The sequence below is a fragment of the Caenorhabditis remanei genome, chromosome II, assembly GCF_010183535.1.
Source record: "Caenorhabditis remanei strain PX506 chromosome II, whole genome shotgun sequence".
NCBI classification, from domain to species: domain Eukaryota; kingdom Metazoa; phylum Nematoda; class Chromadorea; order Rhabditida; family Rhabditidae; genus Caenorhabditis; species Caenorhabditis remanei.
Window position 1 is genome coordinate 15,955,421 of NC_071329.1, and position 15,388 is coordinate 15,970,808.

The window sequence follows — 15,388 nt, forward strand, 5'->3', positions numbered from 1 at the left end:
AAAAATGAAACTCTAATTGTGCTCTATACACACCAAATCCTTTCCAGCCTAACATTAAATCTTTTCATTTTCTTCTTATTCATGTTTTTGTCTTTCCCATTTCAAACCGTCTCCTTTCTCGAAATTTCAGAAAAAAACTGTTCGTATTTAGGGCCAATAATTTTATTATTAATTACATCACCAATCGTTTTTTTGTTCAATTTTGCAAAAATATCCTCTGTTTTTCTCTTTCCTTCATTGAATTCTACCAATTTTCTAACGTTAATACATACATCAACTTGATATGAAATGCCAAATTTTGGAGCACATGTAATAAACAGTTACCCTACATATTGTATTATAAAGGCACCCGTATTATAACGGCACCCCGTCTCTACTCAGAATCCATAAAAATGTTTATCAAGGGGTTTTTTCTCGGTTCTGATTAGTAGCAACGTGTTTGGTCACTTCTAGATCAGCAAATAGAACGTCCAAAAAAAATTTTCGTTCAATTTTAATGAGTTTCTGAAACCACAAAATTTCTCTCGGAGGCAGTTGAAAAATATAACAGCATGCCGTTATAATACAGTATTTACGGTAAATCGATTTTGGGTTTCTATGTTATCACCAGAAGGAGAGGTCACCGAAAACGAACGAGTTTTGTTTGATCCGAATATGACATTGATTTGGACACAGAGTTTATAGATGAGCTTTCAAATGAATTTAATTGGAATTGATGTATTCAGAAGAACTACGATTGGCGACGAGTTTTGGCTCTTCTTTACATATTGTTCACTAAACCCTGTCCTTTATTTCAGCTGTGTCACTCGATTTGTAACCGAGTGAACTGAAATGAGATCAGTGACAGTGAATACTTTCAGGTGTTAATTGACACAAATTATATATATTCAAGTCATTCATCATCTGCATATCCACGTAGAGACGGTCATCTCTTCCTCTCATTGTGTACGATACGGTGTGAATTGATTTTTCTTGTCGACATTTCACTATATTTGAGCCTTCAAACTTACTAACATCATGACGAAGCCATTGACGTACCTGAGCTTGAAAGCTGTCTTCCAATACATGGATGGTAATAAGCGGTTAGTTTTTGTTTTGATTCAATACCAGGAAAAGGAAACACAGCAGTGGACCGTCCCAACCGATGTGTGACGGAGCGCGTTTCCGCGACCTTAAGCATCACACTGTTGTGGATCCTTTTATTTTTCATATTTCTTCGTGTTTTGTATGATTTCCGAAATATTCCATTACAGACTGGAGCTCAATTTCGATTGCCCAGCGCTTCGGTCAGCAGAAAGCTCAGTGCCGTTGAACCTCCGATCTCTGATTCTCGAAAAAGAGAGAATTGTAGTCAACGATGTCTGCTACAAGGTGAAATCAAAATATCAAAGGATCAAAACGGTTCTGGATGGCAGAAAACATGTTCGCGTGGAAATTTTGAAACTTCACGATTTAGGTGTGATCCCAGAATGCCTGAAAATCAGTACGAGGAACTTGGACTCAGGAAACTTAGACTTCGAGGAGGTACTTCCTTCTATCAACCGATCTAGCTTTCCGTTAAAAGAACTGCGAGTGAACGTTGCTAAAACTCAAAATTTCGAAATGTATTTTGGATTCACTCAGATATTGGTACCTTTCGTGACTGACTATGATCGAGAAAAGGAATTAATTCGAAGAATTTTGTTTGACCGCAAGAGCCCAAATATTGTGCTAGAAAGAATTGGTTTGACGAGTGATACTCAGAGTTGAGCGGAATTCCGCCTTCCGCCTTCCGCCTTCCGCTTTCCGCCACTTTTTTCTTTCCGCCTTCCGCTTTCCGCTTTCCGCCGAAATTTTTTTATTCCGCCTTCCGCCTTCCGCTTTCCGCCAAAAATTTTCCTATTTCCGCTTTCCGCCTTCCGCCTTCCGCTATTTTATGATTTTTTCCGCCTCCCGCCTAGAGAATATCAGATTGAAAAATATGTTTGCCTACTCCAATTTACTGATATTTTTTACGTTTTTTTGCAGCAATACTATCATTTTTTTACCGAAAAAAACAAAATTTAACCATTTCAAGTGTTTTTTACAACAAACTAAGGCCAAAATCGTCTTCTTAAAAACGAAATTGTATTCCGCCTTCCGCCATTTGGCCTTTTTTTCATTCCGCTTTCCGCCTTCCGCCTTCCGCCAAAAAATTTTCGCTTCCGCCTTCCGCCTTCCGCTTTCCGCCGAATTTTTTTGAATTCCGTCTTCCGCTTTCCGCCTTCCGCCCAAAAATTTCTTATTCCGCTTTCCGCCTTCCGCCTTCCGCCATTTCAAAAATCGCATTCCGCTCAACTCTGGTGATACTACGATTGCTCTAATCTAAAATTGGAGAAATAACCAGAAAGAAATCGGAACAGTCTTGACAAGACAGAATGGATTTCGGATTCTACCGATATTTTCCCCTTATGTTGACGAACTCATGGATGTGCTGAATGGGAGGATTGTTTTTCTCAATGAATCCGTTTTGCAGTAAGTTTCAAACTTATTCTCCTTGACCGCAAGTTGTTGACATACTTTTTTTTTCAGAAACAATATGGATCGCCGTTGCCTTTCGTTCCCGTTCAATAAAACGTCCGAGTTGGTTTTGTATAGTATCAGAGATGGACCAAATGAGGAAAGAAGAACCAAACTTGAAGTGATGCCAATCGGATCTACTGGACCAGGAACCCTTACTGATCTTTTCATTGAACTACTAATTCTTTTAAGTTTTATATTTTTCATGCGAATCGTCCTCAGACTTTCAGCAGTAGCCATGGATAGTATAGGGAAGACGACACTTGCATATTTTAGATGAAAATGGTCAACTTTTTGAGTGTGAGACAATAAGGGTTTTCGTATGTTTTTCTCCCTAAAATTCAATCAATCCCGGAACATCACTTCGGCCGCTCCATCGGACCGCCCTTTCGTATAATAATTGTTCCTTTATATTCCTTTCAATAAATTGGGATTTGTTCAAACCGTGTACTGTTATCTGCTTGCATAGCTTATCACACCGCTACCCTCACCAAACAGACATTACACTTAACTCCCCGGACATGGGTGGGCCCGCCGACGCCCGCTAGACCCACTTGTCCACATCAGGGAGGCCGTCTCACACTCAAAAAGTTGACCATTTTCATCTAAAATATGCAAGTGTCGTCTTCCCTATACTATCCATGGCTACTGCTGAAAGTCTGAGGACGATTCGCATGAAAAATATAAAACTTAAAAGAATTAGTAGTTCAATGAAAAGATCAGTAAGGGTTCCTGGTCCAGTAGATCCGATTGGCATCACTTCAAGTTTGGTTCTTCTTTCCTCATTTGGTCCATCTCTGATACTATACAAAACCAACTCGGACGTTTTATTGAACGGGAACGAAAGGCAACGGCGATCCATATTGTTTCTGAAAAAAAAAGTATGTCAACAACTTGCGGTCAAGGAGAATAAGTTTGAAACTTACTGCAAAACGGATTCATTGAGAAAAACAATCCTCCCATTCAGCACATCCATGAGTTCGTCAACATAAGGGGAAAATATCGGTAGAATCCGAAATCCATTCTGTCTTGTCAAGACTGTTCCGATTTCTTTCTGGTTATTTCTCCAATTTTAGATTAGAGCAATCGTAGTATCACCAGAGTTGAGCGGAATGCGATTTTTGAAATGGCGGAAGGCGGAAGGCGGAAAGCGGAATAAGAAATTTTTGGGCGGAAGGCGGAAAGCGGAAGACGGAATTCAAAAAAATTCGGCGGAAAGCGGAAGGCGGAAGGCGGAAGCGAAAATTTTTTGGCGGAAGGCGGAAGGCGGAAAGCGGAATGAAAAAAAGGCCAAATGGCGGAAGGCGGAATACAATTTCGTTTTTAAGAAGACGATTTTGGCCTTAGTTTGTTGTAAAAAACACTTGAAATGGTTAAATTTTGTTTTTTTCGGTAAAAAAATGATAGTATTGCTGCAAAAAAACGTAAAAAATATCAGTAAATTGGAGTAGGCAAACATATTTTTCAATCTGATATTCTCTAGGCGGGAGGCGGAAAAAATCATAAAATAGCGGAAGGCGGAAGGCGGAAAGCGGAAATAGGAAAATTTTTGGCGGAAAGCGGAAGGCGGAAGGCGGAATAAAAAAATTTCGGCGGAAAGCGGAAAGCGGAAGGCGGAAAGAAAAAAGTGGCGGAAAGCGGAAGGCGGAAGGCGGAAGGCGGAATTCCGCTCAACTCTGAGTATCACTCGTCAAACCAATTCTTTCTAGCACAATATTTGGGCTCTTGCGGTCAAACAAAATTCTTCGAATTAATTCCTTTTCTCGATCATAGTCAGTCACGAAAGGTACCAATATCTGAGTGAATCCAAAATACATTTCGAAATTTTGAGTTTTAGCAACGTTCACTCGCAGTTCTTTTAACGGAAAGCTAGATCGGTTGATAGAAGGAAGTACCTCCTCGAAGTCTAAGTTTCCTGAGTCCAAGTTCCTCGTACTGATTTTCAGGCATTCTGGGATCACACCTAAATCGTGAAGTTTCAAAATTTCCACGCGAACATGTTTTCTGCCATCCAGAACCGTTTTGATCCTTTGATATTTTGATTTCACCTTGTAGCAGACATCGTTGACTACAATTCTCTCTTTTTCGAGAATCAGAGATCGGAGGTTCAACGGCACTGAGCTTTCTGCTGACCGAAGCGCTGGGCAATCGAAATTGAGCTCCAGTCTGTAATGGAATATTTCGGAAATCATACAAAACACGAAGAAATATGAAAAATAAAAGGATCCACAACAGTGTGATGCTTAAGGTCGCGGAAACGCGCTCCGTCACACATCGGTTGGGACGGTCCACTGCTGTGTTTCCTTTTCCTGGTATTGAATCAAAACAAAAACTAACCGCTTATTACCATCCATGTATTGGAAGACAGCTTTCAAGCTCAGGTACGTCAATGGCTTCGTCATGATGTTAGTAAGTTTGAAGGCTCAAATATAGTGAAATGTCGACAAGAAAAATCAATTCACACCGTATCGTACACAATGAGAGGAAGAGATGACCGTCTCTACGTGGATATGCAGATGATGAATGACTTGAATATATATAATTTGTGTCAATTAACACCTGAAAGTATTCACTGTCACTGATCTCATTTCAGTTCACTCGGTTACAAATCGAGTGACACAGCTGAAATAAAGGACAGGGTTTAGTGAACAATATGTAAAGAAGAGCCAAAACTCGTCGCCAATCGTAGTTCTTCTGAATACATCAATTCCAATTAAATTCATTTGAAAGCTCATCTATAAACTCTGTGTCCAAATCAATGTCATATTCGGATCAAACAAAACTCGTTCGTTTTCGGTGACCTCTCCTTCTGGTGATAACATAGAAACCCAAAATCGATTTACCGTAAATACTGTATTATAACGGCATGCTGTTATATTTTTCAACTGCCTCCGAGAGAAATTTTGTGGTTTCAGAAACTCATTAAAATTGAACGAAAATTTTTTTTGGACGTTCTATTTGCTGATCTAGAAGTGACCAAACACGTTGCTACTAATCAGAACCGAGAAAAAACCCCTTGATAAACATTTTTATGGATTCTGAGTAGAGACGGGGTGCCGTTATAATACGGGTGCCTTTATAATACAATATGTAGGGTAACTGTTTATTACATGTGCTCCAAAATTTGGCATTTCATATCAAGTTGATGTATGTATTAACGTTAGAAAATTGGTAGAATTCAATGAAGGAAAGAGAAAAACAGAGGATATTTTTGCAAAATTGAACAAAAAAACGATTGGTGATGTAATTAATAATAAAATTATTGGCCCTAAATACGAACAGTTTTTTTCTGAAATTTCGAGAAAGGAGACGGTTTGAAATGGGAAAGACAAAAACATGAATAAGAAGAAAATGAAAAGATTTAATGTTAGGCTGGAAAGGATTTGGTGTGTATAGAGCACAATTAGAGTTTCATTTTTGTACAAAAATACAAAAAATTGTCAACTACAAAAATAAAGCTTCACTTGTGATCTATACACTTCAAACCCTTTTAAACTCAACATATTGCGATACAATCAGGGAGCGGAATCATACTCAAAAAGTTAAAAATTTTTGAGATTCCTACGCATAGTGCTGCTGTAAGAATGAGGGCGATTAGCACTAAAAAGAAAACAAAAAACACTAAAAAGAAAACAATTATTATAATTAGAAAAATATCTAGCAAAATATGAAAAATTGTTGCTCGTCGCGTAGATCCTATTTTCATCACTTCAAGTTTGACTCTTCTATTCCATATTGGTCCATCTCTCACATTGTACAGAACCAGCTCGGACGTCTGGTTGAACGGGAACGAAACGCAACGACGATCCATATTGTTTCTGGAAAAAAGTATGTCAACAACTTGCGGGACAGGATAATAAGCTTGAAACTTACTGTAAAACGGAATCGTTGAAATTAGAAACGCTTCCATTCAAAACTCCTAATAGATCGTTAGCATTGGGAAATTCGTCCTCATAAAGAAAAAATATCGGTAAAATCCGTAATCTATTTCGCATTGTCAGGACCGTTCCAATTTTTTTCTGGTTATTTCTCCAATTTCGGATGAGAGTAACCTGAGTATCTCTTGACAAACTAATGTTCTCTAACTCAATATTTGAGTTATTGCGATCATACAAAATAGTTCGAATCAAATCTGCATTTTCTCCATCATGGTTAGTCTCGAAAAGAATCAATTTCTGAGTGCATCCCAAATACCTTTCGAGATTTCGAGTTTTAGAAATGTTCACTCGCAGTTCTTTTAACGGAAAGCTAGCTCTGTTGATAAAAGAAAGCACCCTTTCGAGGTTTAAGTTTCCAGAGTCCAAGCTCCTCGTTCTAATTTTCAGGATGTCTGGGATCACTCTTAAATTGCGAATTTTCAAAAATTCCACGCGAACTTCTTTTCTGCCGTCCAAAATTGATTTGATCCTTTGTGATTTTGATTCCACCTTGTAGCAGACATCATTCGCCACAATTTTTTTTTCTGTGAGAGTCAGTGATTGGAGGTTCAACGGAACTGAGCTTTCGGCTGACCGAAGTGCTGGACAATGGAAATTGAGTTCCAGTCTGTAATGGAATATTTTGGATGTTGACAATGGTCTGTTTCTAAAGTCGGACCTGATAAGTATGCAAAAGTTGAAGAAATATGAAAGATGAAATTACCCTATTCTTGGTATTGTAATATCAAAACAAAAACTAACCGCTTATTACCATCCATGTATTGAAAGACAGCTTTCAAGGTCAAGTACGTCCATGGCTTCGTCATGATGTTAGTAAGTTTGAAGATTCAAATATAGGGGAATGTCGACAAGAAATATCGATTGTCCTACACAACGGGAGGAGGAGATGACGGTCTCTTGTTCACGAGGAGGGGATTTGTTTGCAGAGCCTTGAAGGTGGTGACGTGGATACGCAGATGTTGAGTGACATGGATGTAATCTGTGTCAATTAGCCCTTAATAGAAGACAGCAAAAGTGAATAGATTCACGGATGAACTAGAAGATCTAGAAGATGGTGGGCAACGTATTCACTGTTATGTTCCGTGTATTTATGGATCGTTTCATTATTGTAATTATTTTTTATTTACTAATTATTTGTTTTTCATTTGATTAAACTGTGGAACAGGAGAAGAAGGAAGGTAATTAGCAGTAAAAAACAATGAGTAAAGGAAACAACTCTATGAAAATATCAAAAAGGGTTTCTTCTCTAGTAGTTCCGATTGGCATCACTTCAAGTTTGGTTGTTTCCTTCCAATTTTGTTCATCTGTTATACTATACAAGACCACATCGGACGTTTCGTTGAACGGAAACGAAATGCAACAACGGTCCATATTGTTTCTGGAAAAAAGTATGTTGATAACTTGCGGGCTAGGATAATAATCTTGAAACTTACTGCAAAACGGAATCGTTGAAATAAACATTCCTTCCATTGAACACATCCATGAGTTCAGCAACATCAGACAGAGGTAGATCCCCATATTCATGATGTATTGTCAAGACCGATCCGATTTCTTTCTGGTTATTACTCCAGTTTTGGATGAGAGCAATCGTATCATCACTCGACAGAATACAATTTTCTAGAACTATATTTGGGCCTTTGCGGTCATACAAAACGCTTCGAATCCAATCTGACTTTTCTTGATCTAAGTTAGTCTCGAAAAGTACTAATGCTTGTGTGCATCTCAAATACTTTTTGAGATTTGGAGTCTTAGAAATGTTCACTCGCAGTTCTTTCAATGGGAAGCTAGCTCTGTTGATAAAAGGAAGCACACTTTCGAGGTTTAAGTTTCCAGAGTCCAAGTTCCTCGTTCTGAATTTCAGGCTATCTGGGATAACACTGGAATTGCGAATTTTCAAAATTTCCACGCGAACAAGTTTTCTGCCGTCCAAAATTGATTTGATCCTTTGAGATTTTGATTCCACTTTATAACAGACATCGTTGGCTACAATTTTTCTTTTTTTGAGAATCAGAGATTGCAGGCTCAACGGCACTGAGCTTTCGGCAGATCGAAGAGCTGGACAATGAGAATTGACTTCCAGTCTGTAGTGGAATGTTTCGGACAAAAATTAAAGAAACATGAAAGAAAGGATCCACAGCAGTCTTGAAACGATGCCAACGTGCACGCTACGCGACTTGGAAGAAATTTTTTATTTCGAATCTCTTCGTTGCGGACCATACACCTCGCACTCCTGGGAGAATCCTATTCTTGGTATTGAATCAAATGAAAAACAAACCGCTTGAAAAATTTTGGAAAATTTCCGCAAAAATACAAAATGTACATTTTTTGGAATTGTTCGCAAAAAAGTCAAATGTGCAGACAGCAAAAGTGAGTAGATTCACGGATGAGTATCCCGGTATACTTGGTCTGAATTTCTTGAAAATTTTCCGATTCTTCTAGGAAAAACCTTTAAGGACTGATTTTTTGTAGATTACAGGATTTTGAAAAATATGTATACTTGAGAAAAATATGAAAAATTTTCAGAAAAAAATGTTTGTGAAAAAATTCTAGTGAAACAAGTTCAAACATTCAAATCCGGGCAGACCGAAATTTTTGCAAGTCTGCCTAGAAGAAGATCAACAACCTGTTCACAGTTCCGTTTCCGAGAAAAAAGAGAAAAAAAGAGAAAAAAAGAGAAGAGAAAAGAGCGAAAACAATTAGCACTAAAGCAAAAACAGTTAATAAAATTTGAAACTCTATGGGAAGATCACGAAAGTTTTCCCGAAAGGTTTCTTCTCTAGTAGATCCGATTGGCATCACTTCAAGTTTAATTCTTCTATTCCATATTTGTCCATCCCATATACTGTGCAAAACCAACTCGGACGTCCGGTTGAACGGGAACGAAATGCAACGGCGATTCACATTGTTTCTGGAAAAAATTATGTTTTAAGGTTTTTGACTAATAACTTGCTGGCCAGGATAATAAGCATGAAACTTACTGCAAAGCGGAATTGTTGAAATAAGCAAATCTTCCATCCAACCCTTCTAGTAGGTCGTCAACATATATCTGTACTTCCCGATATTTATGATACATCACCATGACCGTTCCGATGTTTTTCTGGTTATGTCTCCAATTTTCGATAAGAGCAACCGTAGTATTACTCGACAGAATAAAATTTTCTAGCTCTATATTTGGGCACTTGCGGTTATACAAAATGCTTCGAACCAAATCTTCCATTTCTCCATTGTAGTTAGTCACGAAAAGTATCAATGTCTGTGTAAATCCCAAATACTTTTCGAGATTTGGAGTTTTAGAAATGTTCACTCGCAGTTCTTTCAACGGGAAGTTGGCTCTGTCGATAAAAGGAAGGACCCTTTCAAAGTCTAAGTCTCCAGAGTCCAAGTTCCTCGTTCTGAATTTTAAACTGTCTGGGATCACATTTAAATCGTAAATTTCCAAATTTTCCACGCGAACATGTTTTCTGCCGTTCAAAATTGATTTGATCCTTTGATATTTTGATTCCACTTTGTAGCAGACTTCGTTGACTACAATTTTCTCTTTTTCGAGAGTCAGAAATTGCAGGTTCAACGAAACTGAGTTTTCAGCTGACCGAAGTGCTGGACAATGGGAGTTGAGTTCTAGTCTGTAATGGAATATTTCGGAAAATATATTTAAAAAAATGAGACTTGTCAAGAATAGGGCCGGCCCGGGACGAGTATGGTTCAGAATAAGAAGTAATTCAGAAAAATCATCAAAAAATGTGAACCTTTTCGATGAAAAATTTTAAAAAAAGTACTTTTTTTGAAGGCGGGCTTTGACAAGTATGCAAAAATTGAAAGAAATTTGAAAATTAAAATAGTCCTATTCTTGGTATTGTATCAACAAAAAAACTAACCTCTTATTACCATCCATGTATTGAAAGACAGCTTTCAAGCTCAAATATGTCCATGGCTTCGTCATGATGTTAGTAAGTTTGAAGGCTCAAACGCTGTGGAATGTCGACAAGAGAAATCGATTCACACCGTATCGTACACAATGAGAGGAGGAGAGGACGGTCTCTACTACACGTTGATGAGATTTGTTTGCAGAGCCTTGAAGGTGGTGACGTGGATGTGCAGATGTTGAGTGACTTAGATCTAATCTGTGCCAATTAACACCTGAGAGAATAGAACACATCATATTATAAATTCCCGACACTGTGCCGCATGGCTTTTGGCGCCTCTAATTTGTTCAAAATGGTCTCGAAGCGAAAAACATTATTTGCATTTATTTTTAGACCTGCAAAGCTCGAAAATAGGGTATTTGATCTTTTTCAACTACGAGACCATTCCGCGAAATTTCTAATAAAAGGGATGCGCCTTTAAAGTCATGCGGCGCAGTGTTGTGAATTTATAATATCAGGCTGGTGCATAAGTTTCTTTCTTTTTTTAGATCATTTTTGTCATGAAATTTCTAGAAGGCTAATAACTCACATAATGAGAAAAATAGTTATTTAGTGCCTATAACTTATTGTGATTATACCTGTGACATGACGTCTGCCATCTGCTTAATCTCAGCCGTAGACAAGTCAACATACTTGAGGAACCCTTTTTTGGTACCATTCTTCGTCTTCATTTTTTTCTCAGAATATGTTGACGAGAATGGGTGATCTATTTAAAATTAAAACAAGCTAGGAAAATTATGCTAAAAAAATTAATAATAACATTTGAACTAAGCAACTGTAGTTTAGGCCGGTCGTTGAAAAACGGCGAGGATCAGCAATTTACGGATGTGTGAGTTTTTTCGATTTTTCTTTAACGCTAGATAAGGAAATTGGTAGAAATGTTTATTATTGAGTAGAGTAGGCATTGACGTTTCTGAATTTATTTTGTTTCAGATGACTAAGCAATTTGCTTTTTCTCACAGGAAGCACGAACTCAACATCATCAAAATCACGTGATTTTTAAGTTTGATGAAGCCTGCTACTCGTGCTTCTTAATCAATCTACTAGATCTTTTGCACATTTTCAGAGTAATGTATCTACTGTTGATTACTTGTAAGGGGATAGTTCTGACTTGCTTGAAAGCGTTGAGAAGAGACCTAGACTTCACCCAGGTCTACTACACAAAATTTCTTGAAAGCACAAAAATCATAGCAAACACGCGACCCACGTTTTATAACTTAATTGAATGGTTTTCTTATCGTTTTTTTCTGGAATCACTTACTCATGTTGCCTTCTAACTTTTACACATAGTTTGGCATAAATGCTCTCTCAGATGTTTCTGTAATATGCTTGAACGTAGCTGAACAATGATTTCTAGTTGCTCTCAATTGTCTGATCATAATTTTTCTCCTTTAACGTTCTGACCGAAAACTAAAATGTGACAACAAGATAAAGTATTTTTCTATAAATTTCATTTAGTTTCCATTAAGATCGTCAAACTTTGATACCAATGCCGACTACAACCAAAAAACGTTCCAAAATAGGCGTTTGGTTGACCACAGAAAATACCATCGTTTTAACGAGCGGAATGTCTAGGCACCAACTTAAAACTGTATTTGTTAGCCACTGAGATGGCCATTAGAATGCAAAAAAGCTTGGGTCGATAAACAATCACAGTATCTAGAAACCGTGAGTCAAAGTTCAACCTCAAAAAAAGAAAGAAACTTATGCACCAGCCTAATAGATTCACTGATCTCATTTCAGCTCACTCGGTTACAAATCGAGTTACAGAGCTAAAGTAAGGGACGGGGTTTAGTGAGCTATATGTAAAGAAGGGCCTCCTTCTTGTGATAACGTAGAAACCCAAAATCGATTTACCGTAAACACTGTATTATAACGGCATGCCGTTATATTTTTCAACTGCCTCCGAGAGAAATTTTGTGGTTTCAGAAACTCATTAAAATTGAACGAAAAATCTTTTTTGGACGTTTTATTTGCTGATCTAGAAGTGACCAAACACGTTGCTACTAATCAGAACCGAGAAAAAACCCCCTGATAAACATTTTTATGGATTCTGAGTAGAGACGGGGTGCCGTTATAATACAGGTGCCGTTCTATTACAGGTGCCGTTATAATACAGTATTTATCATACTTGCAAAATATCGGCCCGGCCCGGCTCGGCCCGTTGGCCGGGCCGGTTGAGAAAGTTGCCGGCCCGGAGTCAAAATATCAGCACAATTTTTTCACAAAATTTTTCGATATTTTTTTGAAATTTACATCAAAAATAGTCAAAAATCCTACGTACACTTGAGTTTTATCGATATGTAAAAACATAGTCGAAGATTCGACTTTTTTGCGAAAAAATCAAAAAAAAATTTCAAAAAAATTAAAAATTTCAAATTTTTGTACTGTGATCCGGGCCGACTGGGCCGGGCCGGGTCAAGCCGGTGAAAATTCTCAAATCGGCCCGACCCGGCCCGTTGCAAGTATGGTATTTATGGTAACTGTTTACTATAGTGTTTATTTCATATCAAGTAGATGTATTAACGTCAGAAAATGAGTGAAAATACAATGAAGGAAAGAGAAATACAGAGGATATTTTTGCAAAATTGAAGAAAAAAGCGATTGGTGATGTAATTGATAATAAAATTACTGGCCTTAAATACGACCCACTCAAAAAGTTCACATTTTTTCGATTGCTACGCCTACTGCTGCTGTAAGAATGAGGGCGATTAGCAGTAAAATGAAATAACTTGAAAAAATCAGTAGATCTATGAAAATATCAAAAAGGGTTTCTGGTCCAGTAGATGTGATTGGCATCACTTCAAGTTTGGTTCTTCTATTCCATATTGGTCCATCTCTTACACTGTACAAAACCAGCTCGGACGTCTCGTTGAACGGGAACGAAATGCAACGACGATCCATATTTTTTCTAGAAAAAAAAGGTTTAAGGTTTTTGACATGATCTGACAACTTGCGGGTAGGAGAATAAAGTTAAAACTTACTGTAAAACGGAATCGTTTAAATTAGCATGGGTTCCATTTGAAACTTGTAGTATTTCGTTAACATAAGGAAATTCGTCACCAACAGGAAAAACTATCGGTACAATCCGGAATATATTCTGCATTGTCAAGACCGTCCCTATTTTCTTCTGGTTATTTCTCCAATTTTGGATGAGAGTAACCGTATCATTACTCGACAAACTAATGTTCTCTAACACTATATTTGAGCTCTTGCGGTCATGCAAAATGTTTCGAACCAAATCTGCATTTTCTCCATTGTAGTTAGTCTCGAAAAGAATCAATGTCTGAGTGCATTCCAAATACTTTTCGAGATTTCGAGTTTTAGAAATGTTCACTCGCAGTTTTTTTAACGGAAAGCTAGATCTGTTGATAAAAGAAAACACCCTTTCGAGGTTTAAGTCTCCAGAGTCCAAGTTCCTCGTTCTAATTTTCAGGCTGTCGGGGATCACACTTGAATTGTGAACTTTCAAAATTTCCACGCGAACATGTTTTCTGCCGTCCAAAATTGTTTTGATTCTTAGTGATTTTGATTCCACTTTTTTTTGTCTCCACTTTTTTGATCCCCATTTTTTTTGTCTCCATTTTTTTGATCCTTTGTGATTTTGATACCCCTCCACCTTGTAGCAAACACCGTTGGCTACAATTTTTTCTTTTTCGAAAGTCAGGCATTGCAGGTTCAACGGCACTGAGCATTCGGCAGACCGAAGTGCTGGACAATGGAAATTTAGTTCCAGTCTGAAATGGAATTTTTCGGAAAATATAAAAAATTGAAGAAATATGAAATGATCCACAGCAGTGCAAAGCATAAGGTCGCGGAAACGCCGCGCTTAGTCGCACAACGGTTGCCACGGTGATAAAAAAACTTGGCTGGGTGCCAAGTTCGAATGTTACGTTTATTTGTCGTATTTTTCAATATAAACCGCGGCGCGCAAGCAACGCGACTGCTTGGTATTGTAATATCAAAACAAAAACTGACCGCTTATTACCATCCATGTATTGAAAGACAGCTTTCAAGCTGAGGTACGTCCATGGCTTCGTCATGATGTTAGTAAGTTTGAATATTCAAATACTGTGGGATGTCGACAAGAAAAATCGATTGGTCGTACACAAGAGATGAGGAGATGACGGTCTCTACTCTACACCACGACGAGGAGATTTGTTTGCTGAGCCTTGAAGGTGGTGACGTGGATATGCAGACGATGAATGACGTGGATCTAATCTATGTCAATTAACACCTGAGGGATTTTCGAATAATATTAGGTTGATTCATAATTTTCTGCAATTTTCGAGCTTGCCGGTTGTCGTTTTGTTTTCTCGGCACAGGAGTCGTTTTTCGATATGGTCTTTTTTGTGTTTGGTAGACCAACTCAAGTACTTGTTACAGTTTCAAAGTTTTAAATATGGATCTTTTTCCCGCCGAGAGCGGAGCTTTGATTTACAAGCAACTTTTTTGCGTTTTTGAAACGTTATTTTGTTTTCATTCGTTTTTGGTCTGAAAACTAGGTCATTCAAAAGAAAGTTGTTGATGTATGTTAACAAAGGCCTCCTTGTTTTAACGCAAATACATTTTGATTCAAAAGATTCGAAACAAGAAACTTGGATTTGACTTAAGAAGTTCTTCTCTTTCAGCAGTCAGATCTAGATTTGGAGTTATAGCAGGGAATCGTATGAGGGAATCTGTGTCAAACCACACGTAGGTTGTCAACTTCTTTTAAGGTGACTCATGTAACTGTAGTTCATGGATGGAAATTATTTATCGGAGTGAGAAAGTTCGTCGTTACATACCACACGTTTTGAATCAATATGAGATGGCACATCACTTGGACCTAAGTTGGTTCTTAGCACTTTTCCACCCAACACGCGTACGGTCGGGCTATTTATTTATTAACAATAAATAGTGGAGTTCTTATTCTAACGATGTGAGGAAAGTACAATGTGTGGACTGAGATTTGCGCTCTCTGGGTGTTCTCAAACCTGAAAAAGTGGT

General features: G+C 37.9%; 3 protein-coding genes across 3 annotated transcripts; 1 reads left to right on the forward strand and 2 right to left on the reverse strand.

Moving 5' to 3' along the window:
* Positions 1-1,017: 1,017 nt before the first annotated feature.
* GCK72_007271 (uncharacterized protein) lies at positions 1,018-2,818 on the forward strand (the record flags this gene model as incomplete). Its single annotated transcript, XM_053726077.1, has 4 exons — positions 1,018-1,082; positions 1,254-1,524; positions 2,366-2,493; positions 2,551-2,818. The coding sequence occupies 4 exons, from the start codon at positions 1,018-1,020 to the stop codon at positions 2,816-2,818; spliced, it is 732 nt and encodes a 243-aa protein (XP_053590271.1).
* A 321-nt stretch (positions 2,819-3,139) lies between these two features.
* GCK72_007272 (uncharacterized protein) lies at positions 3,140-4,940 on the reverse strand (the record flags this gene model as incomplete). Its single annotated transcript, XM_053726078.1, has 4 exons — positions 3,140-3,407; positions 3,465-3,592; positions 4,434-4,704; positions 4,876-4,940. The coding sequence occupies 4 exons, from the start codon at positions 4,938-4,940 to the stop codon at positions 3,140-3,142; spliced, it is 732 nt and encodes a 243-aa protein (XP_053590272.1).
* Positions 4,941-6,263: 1,323 nt separating this feature from the next.
* On the reverse strand, positions 6,264-10,416 carry GCK72_007273 (uncharacterized protein; the record flags this gene model as incomplete). The annotated part of the gene is made up of 5 exons (XM_053726079.1): positions 6,264-6,356; positions 6,966-7,083; positions 7,910-8,557; positions 9,455-10,099; positions 10,352-10,416. 5 exons carry the CDS (start codon positions 10,414-10,416, stop codon positions 6,264-6,266), a joined length of 1,569 nt encoding a protein of 522 aa, XP_053590273.1.
* Between the last annotated feature and the right edge of the window lie 4,972 nt (positions 10,417-15,388).